General features: G+C 47.4%; 1 protein-coding gene across 1 annotated transcript; it reads right to left on the reverse strand.

The window, feature by feature from the left end:
* OIT3 (oncoprotein induced transcript 3) lies at nt 1–25,623 on the reverse strand. Its single transcript, XM_075717784.1, has 9 exons — nt 25,560–25,623; nt 21,457–21,831; nt 20,558–20,668; nt 16,536–16,658; nt 12,359–12,481; nt 7,252–7,412; nt 6,182–6,597; nt 1,665–1,764; nt 1–180 (listed from the first exon to the last, which is right to left on the reverse strand). Exons 1-9 carry the CDS (start codon nt 25,621–25,623, stop codon nt 1–3), a joined length of 1,653 nt encoding a protein of 550 aa, XP_075573899.1.
* Between the last annotated feature and the right edge of the window lie 964 nt (nt 25,624–26,587).

Here is a 26,587-nt window from a genome sequence, read left to right on the forward strand (position 1 = left end):
TTAGTCGTCAAAGTCGATTCTGATGGGGCCACCTGTCAGGATGCGGTTTGCCACGTGACCAGATTCCTCCTCCTCCTCCGTCGCAGCCGACCTGCGCACCCGTCTCCGGCAGCCCTGGGCGCAGCGAGAGCTCTCATCCAGCGCCCCGCACACGAGGATGCGGCAATGCAAGAACACCTCCTGGGGGGTGGCGAGACAGCAGGCCAAGTCAGTGCGCACCTCTGGGAATCAGACCGGCAGCGCTGCCAGCTCTCGGTGAGCGCGAGCGACACGATTCCTACAGTACAGCCATTTCTGTCCCCGCATCAACAAGGTCCTGACCCGCCATTGCCATCCACAGCCAAATCGGCTGCTCCATCTGTTTTCTTATGTGCCCAGGAAAGGGCACGTTCTCCAGAGTGCCCGGCTGAGATCTCGGAGCATGGCATGTCTGTTAGCCAAGGGCTAGACAAGGAATATGAAGGCGTGAAATGATCCTCCAGAGGAAGGGAAGGAAATGCCAGGAATAAGCTTGGCAGAGCTCGGACGGACTGGGCAGAGCTGCATGGTAGGAAGCAGGCCAAGAACCCATGAAGCCTCACAAGGAGATGGACTGATAGAAACGTGCAAGAGAATTTGACATGAGCTGAGAAAGCATAAAGCCAGGAGACTGAGGAGCAAAGGAGGAAAACGCAGGTTGATGAGCGGCTAAGACTGGTAGTTGAGGGGAGAAGGAGAACACAAAGGGCAGGGAGACAGCTGCCTTTTCTTTCTGCACAGTAAAGGCAGACAGTGACAGGATTGCTGCTCCCTGCCCTCTAAATGACAAGGAGGGTAAGCAAGATCCCTGCAAGCAAATATTTGTGAATGTTTGGTCGACGGTGAGGTTTGAAGCAAAATCCATTGCACAGGCTAGGAGGATGCAGGTTGGAAGCAGCAGTGGCAATCAAACGGCCAAGCAAAATTTCTGAATTTTGGAAGATCTCATCCGTTTTAACGCTACCGAGGCTCTCCAGGAGCTGGAGAGGCAGCTTTACGCCTTTTGGAGCAAGCAGCATTGGCTGAGCATAACAACAGTGACCGAAAGACCTGATTTCCCCTAGCACAGAAAAGGAAAGCTATCTGCATTAGGAAAATGGCATTACCGTTCAGCCATCCTCCCACTACAAAGCTTCTGCCCAGAGTGCCACCAGCCTGGACGGCCTGATTTCGTATCGAATTAAACAGTATGGTGGCCTTGTATCTAGAAAACTGGTATCTGTACCGCCAAGAGCTAGAGAAGACATAAGGTTGAAGAGATTCAAAACTACAGACTGTCTTGCTTTAAAGATAGGACACTGCATAACGCGCCTAACTCCCTGGGTTTCTGTTTGGTGACTGGGAACACTTTTCTTGCCCAGCGTACAAGGGTCCACTACCCTGGAAGCAACAATGATTTTAACCTGCATTGATGTTCCACAACTGTCCGTCATATTTTATTTAATTTTAGTTGTTTTCATGGCTCCCTCCCCTAAAGTACCTGTGTCAGGCTCCTGAAAGACACAACTGCTGGGACAGGCACAGCAGCATCTGCCTTGGGCCTGCCATTCCTCCCCTTCGCACCGTGAATACAGCCAACTCTGTGCTGAGGCTCTTCAGTCAGATCAGGGCTGAGGCAATATCCAAGAGGTGGGTTTTGAGCTTACCTTGTTGTCTTTGCCCACAAACTTGAACACAGGAACCTGGAAATGCTTGGCGAGATGGTCCTTCGACGTGTACTGTTTCACCGAATCATCAGAAAGGCAGCTGAGGAAAGCAGAGGGATAGGCTTTAATGGGTTTCCCAGAAATGGAAAAAGAAAGAGAAAAAACACCCCAGCCTATTTAACCAGAGAAAGCAAAGGAGGGCTTGGCTGTCTCAAGCTAAGCTATCGTCCATGTTACTTCCTCTTTGGCCACAGGAGGAAATTCGGGAATGATGGGGAAAAACACCAGCAGTGATAATAGCATCTCCAGACAAGGAACAGCCAGCAGCAGAGCGCTGGCAGGACGTGGTCCCGTCCCATCGGCAGAGGTACTGCCAGAGAGCTGCAGGCAAGTTTGTCCTCGCTTCACCTTCCTGTGCAACAGTCTGCAGCGATCAACTGAACTGTTATACAGTATAGAATGGATTATGTACTTTCTGTATACACATATATATGCGCATAAATCACACTTAAAATGAATAAGCTGTTACCCATGTTACTAAAATATCACAGATGATATTCTAAAAAAAAAAAAAAAAATAAAAATCAAGATCTACTTTGCTTTATATCATTTACATTTTTCTTCCTGCTGGACTTGATTGGACAGCTCAAATTCGCTACAGCTAAAATTCGTAATTTCAATTTTTCCATTACTAGCACTATATACAGTCATGCGAGAGGTCACAGAACTGCAAGAAAATAAACTACTTGTACAAAAGTTACATTTCAGGTGCAGCCTATAAACTATTACAGCCTGTTTAGAGTTTGACAGAGAAACTGCAAGAAAAAAAGTTATGGTGACTTGATATTTACTGCTGCCTATTGCAAAGCCTCAGGCATTTTGAGAAGCCCAGATGCTGCTTTTATATTGCATTGCAATGCAGCTTGTCCTTTCTAGCAAGTTAATTCCAGAAATGCAGACTTTGCAAGATATTAAAAAAAAAAAAAAAAAAAAAAAAAAGGTGGTGGAAGAGACAAGAGGTAATGGTGTGACAGCTGAGAGTCCTACTCTTGCAGCAACCTTTAGCTTCCATCTTTACACCAGAAATATGTAAAGCATTGTCAGAAATGCTGACGTTTGACACGTTCAATTATCAAACAGCAGCACAACCCACATCTATGCCTAGCTCTGCTTTCACTAGAACGCATATTTGGAAACCTCTACGCTGTTCGGCTGACTCGGCTCCGTGGGCGGCAGCCTACCGCAATCCCTCCCCGAATCGCCCTTCTGCTATGTGCAGCAGAGCAGTGTATGTTCACGGGAGCACTAAGCGTTGGTCTGATCCTAGCATTATTTTCCCCATCATGTATTTCTGTAGCTTTTCTCAGCCAGTGGAGGTCACGGTCTGAAGGGATATCCCTGTCTGCAGCGCTTGTCTAGTCAACTTGCCTGGGAGGCAAAGATAAAAAGTCATCCAAAGGGAGCTAATAAATTAACGCTGTGCATCTAGAAAAATTGACATAGATTCCTCCCCCCAAGGCCAAACACTAGATGTTACTAAGTTGTTTCGGAAAAAAATGCTTTTAAAAGTAGCATTCCTGAAGGCATCTGATTGTAAAGAACGACAGTTAAAGACTTTTCATAAGTGACTGGCCAAGCTTTGGGGCCATAAAGTCAACTCGTAGGCATGTCTTCATTTGTTAGCATATAAATTGTGATGCTTCTTGGGCACTGGCTCAAACCGACTCCTAAGTCTCAGGTTCTCCAAAGGTTCACCACACTGGTGGCAAGAAACCTACTGGTTTGAGGCTAGGGAGAGGGAAAAAGGAAGAACAAGAGGGATACACGGAGCCCCTACCAGGCCCCTAAGTATGTCTTACAGAGGGTTGCAATAAATGCATCGCAGCATGACAAAAAGGAGCTCAGAAACCTCCCAAGTCACAGGGTCAAGCCCTTTTACATTGTGCATGGGGCCACACCTTGTCCCACCCGCCCTCCTAGGAAACCCCCAGACCCCGCTTCCCACCTTGGAGAGGTGAGAAGGGGCAGGGAGCACAGGTATGGAAGGAAAATGAGTGACCCTGGTCAGGATATGGGGAAAATAACCCTTTCCTGTGCATAATGTGCTGAGGTTACGAGAGCAGATGTGCCATGAGAGCTGCGCTCTGACCCTCTTATCGGGGGGTCGCAAGGTAGAAAGGAGGGCTTGGAGAATAAAATAACCACCTCGGCCTACAAACGAGGGGCGGCCGGAGGAGTAACAAGATGAGCCTTGCAACAGAACTACCTTAACCACGTCACGCTCGGATAAATGGCAGCTCCTGACCGCATCAGATGACAACGGATTGCCCTCAGTGACATGACCCAGAGAGCTGCAATGTCTATCGCTCACGCAATTGGTCAATGCCTTTGACTTATTTTTGTTCTGAGAAAGAGGAAGAACAAGATCAGGAGTGGGAGAGCTGCTTTGGGGCTCACTGGCTGGCCTAGCAGCAGAGTAGGGTATTACCGAGACTGCGGGGAGGGATCTGGAAAAATCCTGGTTTCTTTCCAGCGTGGTCACATCAGCACAGGGAGTGGGTTGAGATGTCCCACAGAAGAAGGCTCCCACCTCTTGCTAACTGGAGATGTCAGGGAATGAGCAGGAAAGAAAGCAGGAGAGGGAATTTTCCCATCCCTCAGTCTAAGGTACATCCCCTCAAATTTAAAGAGTATTTCCCTCTGGAAGCTGCAGTTAACTCCTGCAGGTCTGATCCTACATAATCAAACTGATTTAAAAATCCCATCTTTATTGTCTTGGGCTTTCAGGGCTGGGTTGATGGAAGGAAACTAGGTTATTACAGAACTGTTTGGAGCAGGGACAAATCAGCAGTGTATTCAGCCAATTTTACTTTTTAATTGCTACGAGCACACAGAGAGACAAAGAACTCCAGTTAGCTCAACAGCACATCATTAGCCTTCGGTCTAAGCAAGCGGTCCAATTTAAATACAGTGCAGCGCAGGAGGGCTGGCATGTCTGGGGACACTGGGGCCTGCAGTGACAGCTGGAGAGCGGAGCAGGTGGGATGAGGCTCCAGCCAGCCGGATCCAGCCCACTTTTCCCTTCGGTGAAGTTTGAATGCCCTCTGCAGGATAACAGTACCAAAGGGGCTGCTGGTGCCGTAAATCCTCCAACTAGTGCTGTGGTGAATTCAAGAGATGATGTTTTCTGCCTTCTCCCTTCTCTATTTGGCTCAGGTTTTGGCCACTGTTTTGAATCCCATCACTTTCCCTCATGGTGGGAAATGAATGAACGTTTGGAGCCTTGACTCTGTGAAGGGTTCACAGGAACAGCCAAGCCAGGGAGTCAATAAATCAATCCTTCCATTACAAATCTGCTTATAAACCCCAGAAATGTCAGGCACAGAAGAACTGCAGCCTAGGATGGAGGGAGAGCAAGCTAACGCTGAAACCTTTGTCAGAAGGAAATGAAAACAGTATTTTTGTGTACTGTACTCTGCAGGACCCTTTTGCTACAAGACAATCACATAGGACTTGTCATCGCCAGCTGTAACGGTGGATGCTTTAGCCTGGCAGCTGAGGAAATAATTGTTGTCCTCATTAGATGGTTTGGCAGACAGAACACAGGACTTATATGAGCACAGTGCCTTGACTGTCAGGCTATGACACTTGGATACGTCTTAGATATTACTTTGGCTGGACTTTCCTCCCTAGAGGATAGCAGACTGGTTCCCAACTGTGACATTTCCACACCGCTGTCTGGTTAAGCTGCCAGGCACTGCTGGATGCAAACACCCCACAGCAACGTTGCACCGTTAGCGCCCAAACAAGCGTCTGAAAACAGGGGTCACCTTAGGAGCCACAGCAGAGCCCACAGCAACGCGCCCCAAACCTCTGACACAAAACCTGTCACAGTGAACCCACAGATCCACCCTGAGTTTTTTTTACTAGCATAGCCTGGAAAGAGCACTGAACCCAAACGCCTCAGAAAATTACAGCCAAACCCAGGGACCCTAGTCTTACTGCACGGACAGGCATCAGAGAGAGAGCAAAGCAAGGGGAGTTCCTGGAGCTCCAACCCGGACCAGCCCTGGAGTCTTCGGGCCCCGCTATAACATAAGGCCATTATGGGAAAATTCAGAAACTTGCTCCAGTTGCTGTGGCGGCTGCATGGCAGTGGCACACAGCCATCGGGGGGTTGTGCCGATTGGTTTGGCACTCCGCAGGCTGGCAGAGAGAGGGTATCGGGAAGGATATCTTTTCTGCTGGAGCCAACTCAATTATCCACAAAGCTAGTTACAGGGAAATATGTCCTGTAAAGGCTGCGCTTGGAGTAACTTCTTTCACTGCCTCCCAATCACTTTTGATGGGACATGTGGTTTCAGCTTGATGGCCTGGCTGCTGCTGATTGCTAGGAACACAGCAGATTGGCTGCTGTGGAGAAGTGATAGTATTTCCTGCGTCACGCAGGCAATGCAACTTAGCCTCACCGCCAATTCCCATCTAATAGCCAGCAACGGAAGGAACACTGAACTCACCCATCTTGAATCAGGTAGTACTTCAGGATCTCATCAATTTTTGAGGTGGGAGTGGCAAAGCAGCTCTCTACCAGTGTCTCTAGTCCACTGACGTGTACCAAGGGTTCGATCCCAAAGTACAGAGAGTCCCGAAGCTTGAGGGTGGGAAGAGCACCCCTGTAGGGTTCATCAAAGTCTTTGTCTTTGAAGATCTCAAGAGTGAAGGGGAAGATGCCCTGGTTGCGGCTCATGATTTCCAAGGGTGAGTTCTTGAGGTTGGGCACGTAACCTTCGGAGATGGTGTACCGGCGCGGGAACTCACAGGTCACTGGGATCAGCAGCTTGCTGGTGCGGACAATGATGTCCCCGTTGCTTCCTGGAGTCTGCTTTGGCAAGCCAGTCACCAAATTGGTGGCAATGATTTTATCATTTATTACCTGCAGCAAAGAAAGCAGTTTAAGGGAAAGAGGAGATCATTGAGAAAGACCTCTCTTGAGTTCAGACTCGCAGCTGAGTTTACCTTGTTCAGGAAACTCAGACATAAACTAGCCACTGAAGGTACAGCTTGTGAATTTATATGCTGCAACCAGAATGATGTTCATCCTTACCTATGACCTAAGGGCCTCTATCAGTTTGCTGTCAACTTCGATGCACTGTATTCCTGCATGAAGCAGAGGAATTTGCTTTCAATTGCTACCCATCTGCTAAGATGAGCTCTCTGGTCCCTGACCAGTTGCCAGTATAACCTTTGAAACATTATTGGGGGACCAGATCCTGTCTCGACAGGAGGGTGAAGAGTGACACCACTTGGCACTTTCTGCACTGGAATGATGGCAAAGCTGCCTCTGCGAAGCACTGGGTGAGCAGAAAGCAGTACGCATGCTGACAGACGCATACCGCTGGAGAGGAGATGGAACAAGCCCTCCTAACTTTGGGATGCCACCCCAGGTCTAGCCTGAGGCCAGCTGCATGGCAACACAGGAAACTGCTCTCATGGTACAGCTAAATCAACTTTATTCCCCAAGTAAGCCATAACCAAGTTCCCAAATCTGAGAGACCCCAAGAGATGGGACAGCAATGGGTATACGTACATCTACCACAGTGCCGCAGGACTTCAGGGAGAAATGGATGTTGACGTGAGTGCCGTTGGATACTCCTTTGCAGGAAGTGTTGATGAGGGAAAGGTCCAGGCCTCCAACCAGGTCCTTTGGGATGTTCACCTCAATAGAGCTGGACTTGCACAGCACTGGAACTACAAGAAAGATCCGCAGAATAACAGTCTGCCCTACCAAACTGTCAGGGAGAATCAGTATCAGGGAGGTCAGGAATGGCTCTACCAGTTACTACTGGGGGAAAGAAAGGGCAATCATATGCTACCTTTATGATACTATCTAACCATAGTAATCTAACCACCTATCTTACATTCCCATCTACACAACACAAACCTCCTGAGCTATCGCTGCCCCAAATTGTCCTGGCACAGCGACACCACAAAAGATGATGAAGATGACTGCTACACTTTCGGCAGAAACTTCGCTATGCAGTATTTCCAGCTATACTTAATACTCAGCACAAGTTTGATAGATATCTCTTGCACTGGTATGTCACGGGAAGAGCCTTTCCCAGATATGGATATCAAATTCACAACACCCCGGGCAAAGCCATTTTTAAGACCCTTTATCGGGTTTTACATCAAACTCAGAACATGTCAAAACAAGGCAGAGTAATTCCATATAGATGGCCAGCTAAAACAGAAGCACCTCAAAATGCCATAATAGTATTTTTATAAGCAATAAACCCAGCACTAACAAACAAACCCAATTAGCTCACTCATTCTACCTCCTTCCAACCTTTGAATTTTAATACAGATCTCCATGTGAACTTTTTTTAATTGAAATTCCATTACATAAGCAGAGAAACCAGAGATTAGACAAAATGAAAAAGGAAAGAAGAGGGAATAATCTTTAATAAAAAAAAGTAATTGCTATATATATTCCTTGGGTGTATACATATCTATTCAGTTAGATACAGGCCAAGTGTACTGGTGCATGTATTTTGGTCTCTTCCCAAGCAGAAAAACAAACCCCCTCCAGAATTTCCATTTATCATATTTTAAAATCACATGACAACCTTTTTGCAAATATACTCGTTCCCCAAGCTTTTTCCTAAAATTAAGTACACAGTCCCAATCCTCGACGTTCATATGATCTGCCTTCCCTCAGTTTTGATCAAGTTAATTATATAATCCAGGATTCTGGATCTTGGATACAAGGCACACTGCTAAAATATGTCTTTTACTCCCCTTAAAAAAATTCTCATGTCCCAGCTAAGGTATTTGTAACAGCTACTGTGTACCTGCAGGCAGTATTTTTTATTAAAAGTTTCTTTCCAAGGTGATATGCTAAAATGTATGCAGCGTGCCCAAAGCAATGTGCCTTCATAATGACATTGCTGGGTTAGAACAGAAAATTGAAGAACTAAGAATTACCTTAACTTTTCCTCCATCCGCAGTAGAAGGCAAGCGGGAATAACCGAGCATGTCAAATGGCAAAGCTCACAAGGAGACAAAGGGACTTTGAGAACACAGCGCAATGCAGAGATGAATATCCTTTGGGGAACGGATTGGCTCAATTTGGATTTAAAGCTTCACTGTTCTAGTGACTCCTTGATGAATACGAAAATGTAATGCTTTTATAAAGGTGTAATTCAGGGCAAGAGAGTTTGGATCCCAACTGCAATTCCCCAAAGTTCAGGGCCAATTTGGTTCAGGCTATCTCTGCTTCTAAATGTCTTTGGTTGGTGCAAAGGGGAAGAAAGAGGAGGCACCTAGTTAACCTCTGCGCTGGCATCGCAGGAGTTGCCTCTGTGCACCCCACCACCCGGGCACAGAAACAAGTGAACGAAACCTGTGAGCAGATCCACTTTTGATTCAAGCCAACTCATCACTATTTGGGAAAACACTCTGGGAAACTCCTTATACTAACCATCCCAGAGTAACCGGTAACGTAATTCAACCCACCTTAGACATTGGTACACAGAAGAGTAATCAATACTGAGAACAGCGTTTCGGTTCTACCAATTTAACAGAGGTGCTGCAAGCAGAGAGACTGCACGCATCAGCGTGATTCAGCTCTGAGCAGGCCCGATTCCCCGAAGACAGGCTGCCGGCAACAGCACTGTCGGGGGAGCCGGAAAGGACCTGGCAAGGTAGCCGTGACGATACGCAGACGTGTTATTCCAGGGCAAGTGATGAGGTCCCGACTGCCAGGACTGAGATGTCCAGCAGAAATGAGTTATCCTGGGTGCCAAGGAATCCTCTTTTATTCACAACTTCCTGCCTCCGTTCAGAGAGCTGCACTCTCCCGACTTGCTGGCAGCATCCGTCTCTTGCATCCCTGCCCTGGGCTCACCCCAGCCTGCGAGGCTCCCGAGAGCCTCACCCAGCCTTTGCCAGTCAAACACTTCGGTTCTTCACCCTCGTACACCACAGAGCACCTGTAAGCACTGGGAAAGCCTCCTCATTACCACTTTAAACTCTACTTTGCACCAATGCCTGCAAGTACCCTGATCCTGGTAGGAAGCTTCTGTGGCAAGTCATATATTATATGTTATCATATATAGTCATGTATCATATATTATTTGGCAAGCAAATAATCCAGCCACCAAGCCACGAAACATGAAATTGCTACTCTCCCCTTAATTGGTTTAGTGGTGGACTTGGTAGTGTTAGGTTAATGGTTGGACTGGATGACCTGAAAGGTCTTTTCCAACCTAAACGATTCTGTGATTCCAAGTCCAACGCTCATCTTGCTGTCTGCTATTGTTGGCACCACGTTCCCCGTCCAGCCTGTGGCTCCTTCCCTGACCTTTCAAAGCTTGGAGCAGGGGTTATCTTTTTGCACAGACTGCTCAGCAGAACAGGCTCTCTGGTGCTGGGGAGCCCTGAACCACTGCTACAAACACAAATAAAACTACAGCATTGCACCCTGCTTAGCTGCACACAAGGCTTGAGCGTGGGAGAGGGGAGAAAAGCATTTCGCCATCACGCTTCAGAAAGAGGTGGGGTACTCGTTTGGTCTGCAAAATTCCAAGCATTTCGCTGGCTGGTATCTTTGTGGGAAAATTGTAGCCAAGGCTGTGTCTTCTGTGGAAGATTATTAATGTTTGTTCTGAAGGTAGAGACAGTGGAGGGGATGGCTGATAGGCTGCAGATCCAATTGCTTCAGGCAACTGTGCCTGCCCTGCACTGTTAATTGTACCACTATAAACCTGATTAGATGCCATAAAAAAATTGCGTGGTACAGTTCCAGATATATCCTGTCATATTTGCTCAAAATTGCAGACCACCGTGTGGGGACATAAATTCATGAAATGCAAAAGAACAAGCAATCTCACTTTATGAGATGCCGTATCCCGAGCCCCAGCTTGGCACCCGGCAGTGCTGCTGCTCTCATTAGCAGCAGCAGAAGGAGAAACACTGGCTGGGAAATGCACGGCCTTCTAACCCTGCTGGGGTTGCCTCAGGGAGCCAGGATTGAAGAACATTGCTCTTTTCTGGCCTGTATCCATCAATCAGACCTTCAATCAGTAAGTATAATCACAGCTCTCAGAAATCCCCATCTTCTCCTGCCCACGTGGCTCTGCTGGAGCAGTAAGCACTACTGAACCCCAAGTGTGCAGTGCTCACCCCTGAAAACAGTGCCCTGCATTTCTAAAAAGCTTAAAAAGCAGAAATTTCATCAAGTAGAACCATTCCAACTTCCTCTCTGAGGCATATCTGCCCCGTCGGCCACGGTGAAGTCCGGATCTGTTCCTCTAACTGATATCTGGGCACTTTGAAACACATCAGGCTACAGGAGAGTCTAAGCACACCAGGTAACACCAGCTCATTGGTATTATCTAAAGCCCAGGTGAATTTGCCCATGACAGACTCCCTTTTACTGCATTTTAGATACTGCCCTGGCTATGGCCCAAGTCTAGCCCATTAGCACGGAAATGCCTGAAAGCAACCACGCAGGTTCTTCGTGGGCCCACCAAGGCAGAACACAAGCAGATTGCCGTGAGGTCTGTCTCTACCAGGGCAGTACAATGCCTTCTCCAGCTTTGTGCTGAGCCTGACAGGTCTGAGAAGTGGCCAGGCCTGTCAGACGAGGCCCACCAGAAAGCATCGCCTCTGCTTTTCACATACCTACACAGCTCTCCTCAACATGCAGTTCTGACTGAACGTCCCTTCAGCAGCGGACCGTAGTAGACATCATCTCTGTAAGACACAGGCTGCATGCTGCTTTCAGCACCTCAGGGGCTCAGCTAGCTGTGGGATTATAAGACCCAGAAGAATCTTGGGTGCAAGACCTGGATTGTAAGAAGTCATTGCATGAGGAGCTACAGACCCTCTGCTTAACTCTCAGTGCCCTCAGGAACCGCTCCCTGCGCTCACTGCTACAGAGCTAAACGGACCCCCAGGGAGCCCGGATGTATTTGCAAAGGAAATCTCGCTCGGCTCTTGCAACCCAAAGGAGGGAACGTGTTTATTCCATGTGCATGCTCTAGGCGCAAGTGAGTCAGCAAGAAGGACTCCCCGCATACAGGAATGGAGTAACGTTCAGATGGCGTTGCCCTTGCCTCTATGCAGCAGAAGCAACAGTCAATTTTCAGATGCTGTCTTGGGCACCGTTCCAAAGGACAGCAGAAACACCTAGTATCAGAACTAGCGCCCTGCTTCAAGACATCGGAATGCTTACTGGAATGGCTACCAAGATACTTAGGCAAAAAAAGGCCTTTTTAACCCCATTCTTGGAAGGGACTGAACCACTTTAGCCAGAATTTTAAAAGCCCAGTTTGAAGCTGGAAAATTTCAGTTCTAATAGCATAAACTTGTCAAAGGCATACACAGCTGAAGCAGAGCAATATAATGGGAGATGTTAAGCAATCTTAATTGTAAGTGAACACTGCCAAAACCGCCTGCGATGCAAGATGCACCCAGCTGGGTCCTGCGTCTCTGTTCTCCTGCCCGGTAAAAAAGAGCAATGTCTCCAGGCTCTCAGTTTTGGATGATGTCGCACTAATGACAAAGCTCCATTAACCAAACTGGAAAGGACAGATTGAGGGAACACAACAAAAAACAAGAAGAAAAGTCCCTTCAGACATACTTTTGAATTCCAGGGGACAGAGGCTGTCAGGGAGATTTTGTTGACATACCTTGGCAAGTGTGGTTGTCTTCTGACAGAACAAGTCCTCTCGGACATTCACATTGGTATGTGTCTTCCACTTCAATACAGGTGTGGCTGCAGCCTCCGTTGTTATTGTGACAGCCTTCAATTTCTGCAAAGGAAAGGGAAATCAGCACCCGCTGCTCCTCAGGCAGCTGTACAGCAGCTACACAGGCCCCAGCGTATGCTCCTGGCAGACCGACAAACAGCATGACCAACACAGAGCTCGAAGGCAACCTCACAGCGAGAGCTTGCTTCCAAGAAAATGCAGTGGAAACCTATTTTTAATTGTACAATTTCCTGTATTTGTCATTTCACCATGAAGTTAACAAGGAATTCTGTGAAAAAGCTTACCAAATTAAATCACATGCTATAACTGGCATACATAAGAAGGCTCAATAGGCAGTCTTCAGCTTGGCCCTTTCTAACTTCTGAGACATCCTCTTGCAACTAAATTTTTATGTTGTTTCTTGCTTCAAAAAGGGGGAAGGAAAATCCTCTTGAAACTTCTACCATGTGGAACCATACTCATTCCCTTAGTCATCACCAGAATTAAAGCCCTGAGATTTGCAGGGGAGGACAGACTCACAGGTAGCCAGCTCCTATTCCCATCAGGGAACATCAGAGAGAAGATGATGCGCTCTTTGCCTGTGGCTTTCCCAGCTGTGGTGGAGGTGGGCGTACTGGATTCCTGCATCCCCTTTGTAAGCTGAGGATGAGACTCTGCTCGCAGGAGTTTGTTTAGCAAGAATTTTGTTAGTTTGTGAGTTCTAGGCTTGGAGGTTGACTACCCTGAGATGCATTATCACAGACACAGAACGACACAAGTTCACAGTGTAAGGTCAATTCCTCTCCTAATTTTCCCCCGTTCTGAAGTGCAGAGGAGAGAGGGCAGCACAGCTAATTCAGGGATTTGTCATGTCTTTTCTTACATCTTTTCTGTTCAGGTGAGGCAATTCTCTGAGGATCTGAGTTTTTATGTAAAACATATTCCTAGGCACTACAACTGCAGAAAATAGCCTCAAAGGTCACCCAAATACATTCTGAAGATTTGAAAACCTAAGGCAAGTAAGGCCATTTCCAGTTGTTGTTGGCTTTCTATTATAAAGAAAATAAGAGTATCATGATTTAATAAAAAAAAGAAAACAACCCAAAACAAAACCCTTCACTGCTTAATTTTTTCAACCCTTTGGGATGAATACTGCTAGGTGGTCTCAGTAAAACAATAGTACGTAAAATATAAACAAATCATAAATACAAATACTTCTCCCTAACCCAGACATCAGAAATGACTGTGTCTTTTTCACTGAAATGTAAAGAAAAGAACAGAAATCCCATACTCAACCCTACACGTTGCATGCAAAACAACAGCCTGAACACTCCACATGAGTCAAAGTAACAGGTAAAGCGTTATAAGGGAATTTTTGAGATACTCTTAACCCTACTCAGCCTCACCAGCTCATGTAATCAAGCTAAATCTCTCACATTTGTTCTTTTTAGCAACAGCTGTGAGGTGGCTCACAAGTAAATCACATACTCTAATGGCTCACAAAGCTGAGGGCACATCTTCAGAAATAAAACCTACTAACAAGCTTGTAAAATCCCCAGCAACAGTGTTAAACTCACAAAAAGCACCATCCTTCTTACAGAAGGGGAAATTAATTGATATATCAAAGGCCCTAAAATCCAACTCTGGGAACAGCAGAAACAAATGCGTTTCCAAGCACAGACTATTCCAGCCCTGTCAGAAGAGTGCAGTGCTCAGGAATAAAAACTGCCCTGCAGCCCAGCTGGTTTACGTGACAACCCACCAGCTCAGTGCTGGATGTGGAAGGGACAAAGCCTACAGATCACTTCTGGCCCCGCACAACTTAACAAGTACTTAAGGAGCACTCCGCACAGCAGCTTTCCCCAGGGAAGTGCCATTGCCTGGATGAGTGATGGTTTATTAACGGAGCTCAGACAGGAGGTTTTCACAGAAGTGAGATGAATCATAGAATCGTTTAGGTCGGAAAAGCCCTTTCAGATCATCCAGTCCAACCATTAACCTAACATTACCAAGTCCACCACTCAACCAATTAAGGGGAGAGTAGCAATTTCATGTTTCCTGGCTTGGTGGCTGGATTATTTTTTAATGAAAGTAAAAACTAGGAATCATTAAGGTTGGAAAGGACCTCTAAGATCATCAGTCCAACCATCAACCCAACACCCCCATGCCCACTAAACCATGTCCCCAAGTGCCACATCTGCCCGTTTTTCGAACACTTCCAGGGATGGGGACTCCCCCACCTCTCTGGGCAGCCTGTTCCAATGCTTGACCACCCTTTCCATAAAGAAATTTCTCCTAATATCCAATCTAAACCTCCCCTGGCGCAGCTTGAGCCCATTTCCTCTCGTCCTATCGCGAACTACTTGGGAGAAGAGCCCAACACCCCCCTCCCTGCCCCCTCCTGTCAGGAGCTGCAGAGAGCGATGAGGTCTCCCCTCAGCCTCCTCTTCTCCAGGCTGAACACCCCCAGCTCCCTCAGCCGCTCCTCATACAACTTGTTCTCCAGACCCTTCCCCAGCTCTGCTGCCCTTCTCTGGACATGCTCCAGCACCCCAATGTCTTTCTTGTACCAAGGGGCCCAAAACTGGACACAGTATTCCAGGTGCGGCCTCACCAGCGCCGAGTACAGGGGCACAATCACCTCCCTGCTCCTGCTGGCCACACCATTCCTGACACAAGCCAGGATGCTGTTGGCCTTCTTGGCCACCTGGGCACACTGCTGGCTCATGTTCAGCCGGCTGTCGACCAACACCCCCAGGTCCTTTTCGGCCGGGCAGCTTCCCAGCCACTCTTCCCCAAGCCTGCAGCGCTGCATGGGGTTGTTGTGCCCCAAGTGCAGGACCCGGCACTTGGCCTTGTTAAACCTCACACAGTTGGCCTCGGCCCATCAGTCCAGCCTGTCCAGGTCCCTCTGCAGGGCCATCCCGCCCTCCAGCAGATCGACACTCCCACCCAGCTTGGTGTCATCTGCAAACTTACTGAGGGTGCACTCAATCCCCTCATCCAGATCGTTGATAAAGATATTAAAACATTATGAAACATGCTTTGGTATCATGGGGCGGGGCGGGGAGAAACAGGGACAAAAACTGCAAAAACTGGCTTGGAGCCATCTAGCAGTGAACCATAAAGAAAGGTGGAGTCCAGCCCAAAAATAAAATAGCAATCCCTCTCTCTCCATGCACCAGAGATGTCTACCACACAGCAGCTAATGTAAGCTTGCATGCATGCTGCAGTTGTATTCTGTTCTGGCAATCCGGTAGCTCAAAAGTGAGGCACATCTGTAGCTATCATTCTTGTCTGAGGCCCCACAGTATCTGCGAACATACAACTCAGCAGCTTTGCCCATGAGGAGCCACGGTGCTCTTCACAGCTGACCACAGAAAACATCAGGCACAAGTCAATTTTTGCCGGGTTTTCGTATTTCTGCTCTGAGATGTTTGTACACTGTCAGTGACAACAGATCAAACCTACAATTTGGTCTTTAAGCACCTGCTAAGCTACCAATGTAAACTCATCAAGGGTTTTCAACCTGGCTGTGCCACCACTGGGAAATAACTGTAGCAGCTGCACACAGCAGAGCCCACAACTACTTACAAAAGGCAAACAGACAAAATGCAGCCCTAATCTCAAAGCTAGCTTCTGTTTACAGATGGGCACCCCCCTCTCCTTAATCTCTATCCTGGGAGGCTAATCAATCCTCATCTCTAGTCTAACGTCATGACATTACCCCATTTCTAATGCTAGCTGTCAAAAAAACAAGCAGTGTTAAATCTGTCCCCGCACAACTATCATACAAATCTCCAGAGCCAAATCCCAGCATCTCCAGCAATAACTAGTTCTGTCTGGACGACCAATCTTCCAGATCCACTGCTGCCTCTCCCTGCCCCGAGATAAATACAAGCAAATCCTACAGAAACGAACGAGGCAGGAAGAACAAGAAGGAGATTCCTCTCTGCTTGATCAGAAGGGTATTTCAGTAACAAACCCATTGGCAAGCACAGAAGTGATATGAGTGACATTTAATCCCAGCTGCAAGAAGCCAAGAGAGGACTAGTGCTGCAAGGGAAAAGGAATGATTTGTATCATTTCCAGCAGACTGTGTTAGCTGAAACCTCACCTTCACAGGTTTTCCCGTCACTTCCCAGCGTGCGCCCAATCCCGCACTCACAGCGGTAGGAGTTCTTGAGGTTAACACAAAATTCACTGCAGCCTCCGTTGTTCTGCTCACATTCATTTTCATCTACAAAAGAACCACACTGTCAGAATGTGCCCCCTGATAAACACGTGGCTGGCAAAAAGGGGCTGCTACATGGGAGCGCTGGTCGGGCCATGGACTGGCTTTCCTGGCCAGATCTGGGTCAGGGCAACAGAAATGAGCAATCCCACTAAATGCTGAAGACCGCTGTCTACTGACAGTAGCAGAGTGGTTTGCCACGCTGTGTAACTCAGGAGCAAAACAGACCTGGGGGGAAAGACAGCATGCACAGAGCAGCCATCTCAGAGTGAAGATGAACACAGTCCCACTGGGAAACTTCCAAACTGGTTCCACATGCTGAGGAAGTTTGTTTTCATTTATCTTCTCATCCTAAACTATTCCTTGCCCCACTCACAAAGACATTAAAATGAAGTTAACATGACTTCACTGCATAGTAGAACTAGGTGAATACCAGAATCAGTCAAAAATAAACCCTATCTATTTTTGTATCACACCTGCTACTGCTACACGTGGCCAACTACCCTACAGCAATTTTAAATTATTCAATCCTTATTTCAAAATAAAGACACAAGAATGAAAACCAGCTGTAAACATATAAACAAAGCTGAAATCAAACCAAAACATTTTAAGGAAGCCCATGAAGCTTCGCCAAGACAAGTCACGTCATGAGAAATTTCATCATTTTGGCTTCTTGCCCCAGCTCTGGCTGCTCCCTGTCCCAGAAAGCTCAGGTGTTCTTGCAGAACAGAAACGTCAGCTCACCATGGTGAGACCTAACCTGGGCACTGGTGCCACACAGGCCACCACAACCATTAGCTGCTCAGGCACTCGGTACCAAAGAGGAGATGAAGAGCTCAGTTCTGAGCTACTCCCTCTGAGGACTCAGCTCCTCACTGCCCTGCCATGGCCCTCCATGCTCTCCTCTTCTGCAGCCCTCCACAGAGCCGTGGCTCCTACCTTTCCAGCTCAGAAGAAAGGGGAGTGCCTGAGCTGGCATCCCACACTTTCTGGAACAGACTCTGGATAGAGGTTGCAGAATAACCTTGTAATAGGCCTGGACTGCGTTTTTATAGCCTAAAGCAATTTAGTCATGAATAGTACCTGTGTCAGGTTTCTGCGCTGGCTACGTTCAGCTCCAGATTAGAACCCTCCAGGGTGCTGAGGATCTTTATTGAGGAAAAAGCACAGCATATGCTTTTGAATCTCTTGCTAAAGCTCTGAAAAGTCCTCCTAATTTTCTCTGTTTTAAAGGCTAAAGTTCCTCTATGCCTGTCTGCCTTTTTTTTTTTTTTTTTTTTTTAAAGGTACTTTGTCCTGAGATTCTCATTCTTCAACCTGATTTAATCTCTGTGTGCAAAACGTGAATCAAATAGAGAGGAAGAGACAATCATTGCTATTGCTGAGTCACAAAACTAACGATTTCTCTTAGGCAGGCCAGAATGCTACGGTTATCAATCAAGGTTCACATGGGGTTTCATCAATACAGCTTAGAAGTTACCATCTACCAGATGTCAGAAGCTTAAAACCAATTAAAAAGAAAAATACCATTTTAAGAGACAGGTCAGAGATAAGCTCTCTTAGGTATAAGTGAGCTTATACTCGCAGCTTGCAGCTGGTGGTGGTGTCTCCTTCTACAAGCGACGTGAATTGAATATTTTTAGCCAAAGAAATGGCTGCTACCCTGCTTTGGGAAGCAGGAAGCATGTCCAGGAGACACACACAGACACTTCCCTTTTCACACATGGGACAGGCTCCACACGTTCTCTTCTAACAAGAAAACTAAAGCTGCTTAAAAACAGAGGGTGAAGAGGGAAAGGGCCACTGGCAAAGGCATAAAGGTGCTGTTAGAAGGTTCTAGAGCTTGGCTCGGTCAAGGGCTGTACCCAGCAATTCACCTGGCCGGTCCTCCACGTTCTACAATACACAGCAGATCTGTCCCTGCCCTGCTGCACCAGCGACAACCTGCACTTCTGGGACACAGGCTGGTTTTCTTGTGACTGGGTTGGGAGAGCGCTGAACTAATTTTAACCATGGCTTAGTCCAACATGGATCCAGGTATTCAAGAGGTCAAAGGCAATGCACTGAGTTGGTGGATCCATGACAGAAAGTCAAAGACCTAATCTAACCCCGAAGTAAGTTTGCAAATGAAAATGTAACTTGGGATCAGCAGTTCTACTCTGGGATTCAAAGCATAGAATGTTCTGAAGTCAGCCTAGCACAGGGAGGTTCACAGACAGAGCTGCTTAGCATTACTGCAGCATCTTCAGCCCCCCTCTTAGGGTGAGCTGGGAAAGGAAGACTGTTCTCCGTATAGGAAAGGCTAATACAGGTTTGCTTGGTTTCTCTGGAAGGCCGGCACGGTTGCTCTCAGATACATGATCGCGCAATTACTCAGCACAACAGAAAGTCATTAGAGAGATGAGCGAGCGGTGCAACAAGAGAGGCTGCAGGTAGGTAAAGCAGTGTGATTATTACAGCTGAGGTGGTGTGCCATCTGGTTATCGTGAAGAGAAGCAGCAGTGCACAAATCCTGCCCAGCCTGGCTATGGGGGGGATGAAGGCAGCTCCAGCACACGCAGACAGGCTCGGGACTCCTGCATGCCTCCCTGCCGCAGGAAATCCTTTCCTGTGAGCCTGCCACACATTTATTGAGAGCTGCTGCTCGTCAAGGGCACTTCTATGCCTGGAAGTCTCGCAGAGAAACAGCCAATAGATGCTTTTAATTAGCTGAGAGAGCAAAGTCAGCCGCTCAGCTGCAGAGATGTGGAGGAGCTTTAGCAAAACCGTTCCGTAGAATTGGTGTGAGTGTGAATCTGCAGCAGGGCCAGGCTGCTCTCTCCACAGATTGTAGGGACTGTGGCCCCTACCCTGATGCCCACAGACATGAGGAGTGTGAAGAAAGAAACCACCCACACCTGCTTTGTCAGCTATAGTCCACATAGAAGAAACTCCTCTGCCACGCAGCCTGCCGGACCAGCTCTGCTCTCAACTTCTCCACGAAATCAAGCCTCAACGACAAAGATGAGATCTCACTTCCTCCAAACACTAGCACCCTTTCCTCCCTTCACACCGCCATTGGCGTGGCTCTGCAGCTCCACAACAGCCACCCCTTCCCAGCCCCTCACATCACCCCACAGACCACCTTCTTCCTAAGACCTCGCAGCCCAGGTGCTCTCCTCCCAGCACCACACACAACCACAGCCATCCTCACCTCAGGGGTTCACAGGGATTCCCCCACAAATCCCTGGAGCCCACGTTACCCACTCTGCTCTCACTTACAGCCCTCACCTCTCTCCTGGTCATGTTAGACTCTGCCAGTGCAGTCACCAAGTGCCAGCCCCCTGAATACCACCTTGTCATGCTGCCTAGAACTATTGCAGCTTTGCTCTGACCTGAAATCCTTTGGCTCTCCTCAGACCCCAGGCCCTGGACAACACCCCACGAGGGCAGTAAGTATGGCGAAGCTTAGTGCATAGCCCTACATCAGACAGCAAAACTGTTCTTGGAGGAAAGAGGCATTCAGAGCAGGTGAGAAGAAATCTCTTACTGACAGACTGCACAGCTGTTCCTGAAAACCAATGAGGCTGTACCGTGATCTTGCAAAGTGACTCTGCTACTGACAGTGAAGCTGCTGCCTTCAGCAGCTGGACCATGCAGAAAGCAAATCTAGCATCTGCACACGCATAGCTCCAGCGACACCGGAATGTATTCAGTCATGGGGTGTCGTATCTCGCCCTGCAGGGAGAGATCTGGAACCATTTACAGAATCAGAGACCTGTTCTAGGCAGCAAGGGGGAAAAAACTCCTCTCAGAATACTTTTCCTTTTTTATACTGCTTTGTAAGACAACGGATTGAGATGCGAGCAATGAAACAAAAGGGAAAGAAAGCATCAGTAACTGACACAAGTTATTTCCACCCTTACCAAGACATGTCTGTCCATCAGGTCCTAGCGTTGTCCCCAGGGAACACGTGCAGTCGCTGGTGTCCAGGCAGGAGCCCTGGCAATCCACCACATCACAGATGTCATAGAAATCTAGGGCACAAGAAGAATATCGTTAGCACAAACCACTAAGCATGCAGCGAAAATACTGTAGTTGTACATCAGCTTCACGCCCTGTGTCTAGTCCATCGGTTACAGACCTAGCCCATGTCAGGAAAGCTGAGAGAGAGAATCTAGTTTAATTACTTCAAGTCAGAGATGCAAATTTTGGCTTTGGTAGCATGCCAAGACAAACCACAGGGCCCACAGAGAGCATTAAATCACTGCGGCCAGGTCAGGTACAGAAGATTTCCGCTAGCTGAACAAAGGCTAGAATTCACGGAGGTGAAACAGTCTGATTGATCTCTTATAGGCAGGCCACCACCTGCGCTGCATCACCTGACACGCTCCTGGGTGAGAAAGCCAGAAACCAGTCACCACCTCTCTCAGTATCATAGAATCATCGAATTGTTTAGGTTGGAAAAGACCTTTCAGATCATCCAGTCCAACCATTAACCTAACACTGCCAAGTCCACCACTAAACCAGTTAAGGGGAGAGTAGTAATTAATTTCATGTTTCGTGGCTTGGTGGCTGGACTATTTTTTAATAAAAGTAAAATTAGAATAGAATCATTAAGGTGGGAAAGGACGTCTAAGACCATCAGTCCAACCGTCAACTCAACACCCCCATGCCCACTAAACCATGTCCCAAAGTGCCACCTCTGCCCGTTTTTTGAACCCCTCCAGGGATGGCGACTCCCCCACCTCTCTGGGTGTTCACTACCTCTCCTGCACCACGGGGATGAAGGGGTTTCAGAAAAACGATCTCAGCAGTTACTTACGCCCACAGTACGCATGGAAACAAACGCTGGGTTTGGTTAAGTGATACACGTAGTACCCGCCCGGACACGCCTTGACGTCAATCGTGGTATTCCAAAGGCAGCAGTTCCCATTGAAGCTGGCACAGGCTTGGCGTGGGACGATGCCATCCGACTCTCGCGGGTGGCTGCCATTCAGCCAAATGGGAGCATGGGTGCCGCAGTGGTTCTCCGGGATGCAGAAGGTAGGCATAGCATCGCCAGCCATGCCAGTGAAGCGATACCACTCCCCGTCGATTTGACTGTCGCATGTCGGCTGGCCGTGGGAACCATTTATCTGGTGATCCGTGTTCCTCCAGGGCTCGTTCAGGCTGATGTAGGCAGAGCAGGGGTCCAGAGCTGAGACATGCGGCAAGAGACAAGAGAGAACATCCGGTAGATATCAATCAAGTTGTTGACTGATAACTGCAAGGAACGCAAAATAATTTCTTTTTCTATTCTTGACTTAACAGAATCATTGTGATAGATAGAGATCCCCGGGGAGAAACAGCAATACCAGCTAACTAATTGCCTTATGGAAAATTCTGACAGCTCAGCTTAAACGTCTTGGAAGGAAAAATAAATTAACAGAGCTCTTACAACATTATGCAACGGTCTGACTTGCTGTTTAGCTGCTGTAGAGTACGATGGGGAAAAAAAAAAAAAAAACAAACAAAAACCTGAGGTCCAGGGAGTGATTTTGCCATAGGAAATATGTCCTGGGAGCACTGGATCAAGCCTAGGACATCCACCGTTTGGTCAAGCGCTAACTGAGCGCCTGCAAGCCCCTCCTGAAGTCACTGGTAACTCTCCCACGTGCCTCGGAGAAGAGGACCAGACTTCAAACAGGTTACGCAGCCTCTCTAAAAATCCATCCACAGCCCACGTCAGCCCTCACCGTTGAGTTGCCATAACCACAAGCCAGAGATCACCTTGCAAAGCATCAGTTAAAATGTGACTTGCAAGATACGCAACAGGAATTCTACATTTAAGGTGTACAGAAAGAAAATATTCTATTTCAGTTATTAGACCCCTATAGAACTGTAAGTGACCCCTAAGCATAATTTATCAGCTCCTACTCATTTCAGGGTACAATTTTAAACAGCTAAATATAAGGTCTGCTATCCCAGGTCACAATGAAGTTGAGCTATAGCGCAGCAGGCTGTCTCTAACCAGGAGTGCATGCTTAGAGGTGAGGCGGGAGAAAGAGACTCTGTTCCATTTACCTGGGGTTTTATTCTCCACTCTCTCTCCTATAGTACGTTTGTCCCAAGGTGAGCTGAAAGAGCTGTAACTCAAACCTGTGCACTCTGTAAAATTCTGCAGCGGGGCAAAAGAGAGAGGTGGCAGCCCCCTGTATTTAAAGATCCGCTTAGATGTGCCCTGGTCTCCTTCAGAGACTCTGTCCCGCACTTCCCTCTCTGCCAAGTGCTAACCACCTTACAATTCACAGTATCTATTGAGATCTTGTGAGATGTTGCCACCTCCCTGCATCTGAAACAGCTTCCCCAAATCTTTTTATTTATTATCTTAAAATCTAGAGAGCATGAAAGTCTGAATGAGGACCTTCTGGGGAGCAAAATGTTCAACTCTTGACACAGTCCTGTTCCTTGCAAGCCCACAAACCCTCCTGATCTCCACAGATCATATGTTTGTGAATGAAGGGAGCGTTTGTGAGGGCAAGATAGAAACACGTGGACCTCCTGGTAAGGGTATGTCTGTTCATGCAGCACTCAAGGAACACACCCCTTTTCAGAGGCCTTTCTGAACCTTCTACAAACAATTAAAATGCAAGAATAGCATGGGGGGGGGGGGGGGGAAATCGAAGAATTGAAGTGTTCATTACATTTTCAGCCTTGTCCTAATTAACCCTGATTTGGCAGCTTCCTCGCTAAAAGTCCAGAGGTTTCATTTTCACTTACATTTAATACCTGATTAAGCACCACTCACTCGTGACTCGCTATTCCCTATTAAGCGAAATGAATGCTAATACTGTCTCGAGTAAGGAAAATTGATGACCATTTGCTAGAATTAGGCTAATAAAACCAATCATCCTGATTAAATGCATCTCAGACTGGAATACCCTCCACTTTCCACACCACATTTCCTTTTAAGTTCTAAAATTGCTCGCTCTGTTTTGTTTAAACAATAGAGTGATGCAGTTGAGGGGGGAAGGCATATTGTTTTCATTAGAATGCTCTGGACACAGACAAACCTCCTTCGTTCATTATTTTGATTTGCTTCACTGACTTTAAAGTGGGAACTACAAGTGCTTCGGAGAACGGACTTCAAGTCACCCTTATTTAGCTGCATCCTCTGTAAATATCCGTCTCACCTACATGCTGTCTTGTACCTTCTCACAAATGTAACATCTCTCTTGACAAACATCCTGACACCATCCTCAGCCACAGCCACGTCTTGTTTGGCCTCACATCCAGCAAAAAAGGCAGGAGCAGCTGCCGTAGTCACGAGAGTGCTGCAGAGCTGCAAGCTGGCACAGGGACTGCGAGTCTGGGTTACAAAGGGAACCTCTAGTGCTGTAATTCGTGAGGTGCACAGAGGAGCAGATTCACTCCCACCACAAGCAGCCCCTAGCTCTGAGCAGCAGAGGAGAAAACACAGCAGGCATCTCTGATGAGACTCACCGGGCAATCCCTCGTGAGCTCTCCATTTCACCTGCCTCTCCTTGCCTCCCCCTTACCCACAGGCAGCAGCAGCACTGTTAAATCCCATCCTCCAAAAGCTCGCTTGACTTCTTGCAACACGAAAACACGGGGTCCTGCCTTTGCACACAGCTGAAGAGAGCTTTCCCTGGGCTTCCCTCAGTATAAGTCACTCGGCTTCCACAAGATGATTTGGTGTGGCCTTAGGGTGAGTCACTGACTAAGATTAAAAGGTTTTTGTGTTGTTAAAAGCCAAATGAGGCGAAGCGAGGAATGCCCCGTCAGCTTCCCAGCTGGACAGTGCCAAAAATACACATGCTTTAATTATGCCATATGAAAGCTAATGAACTTTATGAAATATCCTTTGTAGACTGACTCTGAAAACATTCATCCAGGCAGATCACATTGTCTCCCAAGCAGACAGGAGATAATTTAAAGACAAAATTTACTGAGATGAACATGCAGCTGCTCAGAGGGAGCTGGAAGACAGCACTTCACAGGAATGGGGTAGCACGCCCATCTTTCATTTCTCTGAGAGCTTCAGGCAGGAGTGAAGGGGAGGCAGACAAGCAGAAAAAGCAGACGGTGCTCTTTCGATCACTGCAGACCCCCACTCCACCCTCAGACTGCCAGGGCTGCCCCAAGCCAACCTCCCTGCGGACACCAAGCAGTCTTTGGCAGCTTTACTGAAAATGGATTTTGAGTTTTTTCTTAAAAACTCCACAAAAATACAGAAGCAACCTATCAACCTCTTATCTCTTCTCCCCAAACACCCAAAGCATGGGGGTTTTGCACAAGACCTATAACTGTCTCCCACTCCCTCTGTTTTTCATTTTTCTTGGCTCAATTTTTTTCCTCCCCAACGCTTCTTGCATGGCCTGAGCAATTCAGCCTGACAAGCATTAACTATAAAGTAAAGCTTTTCAATTTGTAATCTTGATGATATCATTAGTTCTCTAGCTGACATGCTAGCATATATATTGGATGACAAATCAGGCTCTAGCAAGCATTCATAAGCCCACCGTTCTGCAGAGAGATTAATCCTGTGTGTACTGTGTAACTGGAGGTCCCTGCTCTGGCACGACTAAGCAATGAAACGAGCAGCACTGCATTATGACACTAAATTCAGTTAAGACTTGTCAAAGCAGCAGGTGAAAAAGCAGCGTAATATCTACTCATAGAGGCTCTCCTCCGAAGGGAGAGGAAAATCCCATGGTGTCTTGGCAGTAGAGATCTCCCCAATATGGGAGCCTTCACGCTCTGTGACAGAAAGCTCTTTCCAATTTGAAAGAATTTCACACCACCTTCAGAGAAAAAGGATCTCTCTCACGTCTTCCAGTCTTTCACCTAAGAATACCAAGGCTCAGCACGAACCTTAAAGACAGAAAACAGAAGTAAGCTTGAAGGCACTGCCTCTTTACTCACCCATCGAAGACACTGGCTGCAACTGGATGATGAAGTAGATACAGAAAAACAAGTACTGGAACATCCCACTCAGCTAAGGAACAGTTGCCACCCAAGTAACAGAGGCCTGAAAGCCCTTGCACACACTGTGGCTCTTTGCAGCCGTCTTCTCGGTGGAGCTTCTGACCCCAAGCTTTCTGAAGAGCAAGTGTGATAGCTCTCCTGGAGGTTTATCAGAGGAAGAAGCTGAAGGGATGTGGGGTACAGCTCCAGCCTTGACCTCTGCAGAGCAGCTCTGCCCCTTATTGACAACAGGGACGTACTTACTGATCAATCTTGTTTTTTGGACTCGACCCGCTATTGTTTTCTGGCCTGATTGCCCCACAGTGACACCTCCGCTATCTTATCTGGAGAAGAATTCTAACCAGGGGACACCCGGACATCCCGAAGGGATGGAAAAGAAGAACAGACGGGTGCTTGTTGTTATCTCTGCTCCTTCCACAAGTCATACGACTTCATGGCTCCCCACAGGCAGAAAACACCAGCTAAAGAGCCTTAACTGCAGGAAATAGTAGCCAAAGGAGGAGAACTGATCCTTCCGAGCAGAGATTGCAGATGAGTGCTTGGAGCAGAGCTACAATGGGAACATCAGTCAAAGTGGAGGACTGCTGTCCCACAGGAAAATAAGCCGTTCCTATGCTACACAAAGACCCTTCCCACTCCTGGTCACATAACCTGACCATTGCAGCAAGATTATCAAATGAGACAGACATTTTTCTGCCATAGTCTTATGCCTTTAACAAACAAACAAAAAAAAACCCAAACCAAACCAACAAGCGAGAAACCCAACAGTACTGAATTAGCTTCCATGCAAAACCGTGAAATTAAGAACCTCTGCCTTACCAGTTCAAACCAAACTAGGTTGAGTTGCAGGTCATAACCATGTGCTCTAGCTACAGATGAGATGTAGCACACTGAAATCTGTTCTCTATTAAACCAAACCAAGCACCGTGACTGGCAGTGAGAGATACCAGGGACAACGTGAATAA

The sequence above is a fragment of the Pelecanus crispus genome, chromosome 10 (genome assembly GCF_030463565.1).
Source record: "Pelecanus crispus isolate bPelCri1 chromosome 10, bPelCri1.pri, whole genome shotgun sequence".
In the NCBI taxonomy this organism is placed as follows: Eukaryota; Metazoa; Chordata; class Aves; order Pelecaniformes; family Pelecanidae; genus Pelecanus; species Pelecanus crispus.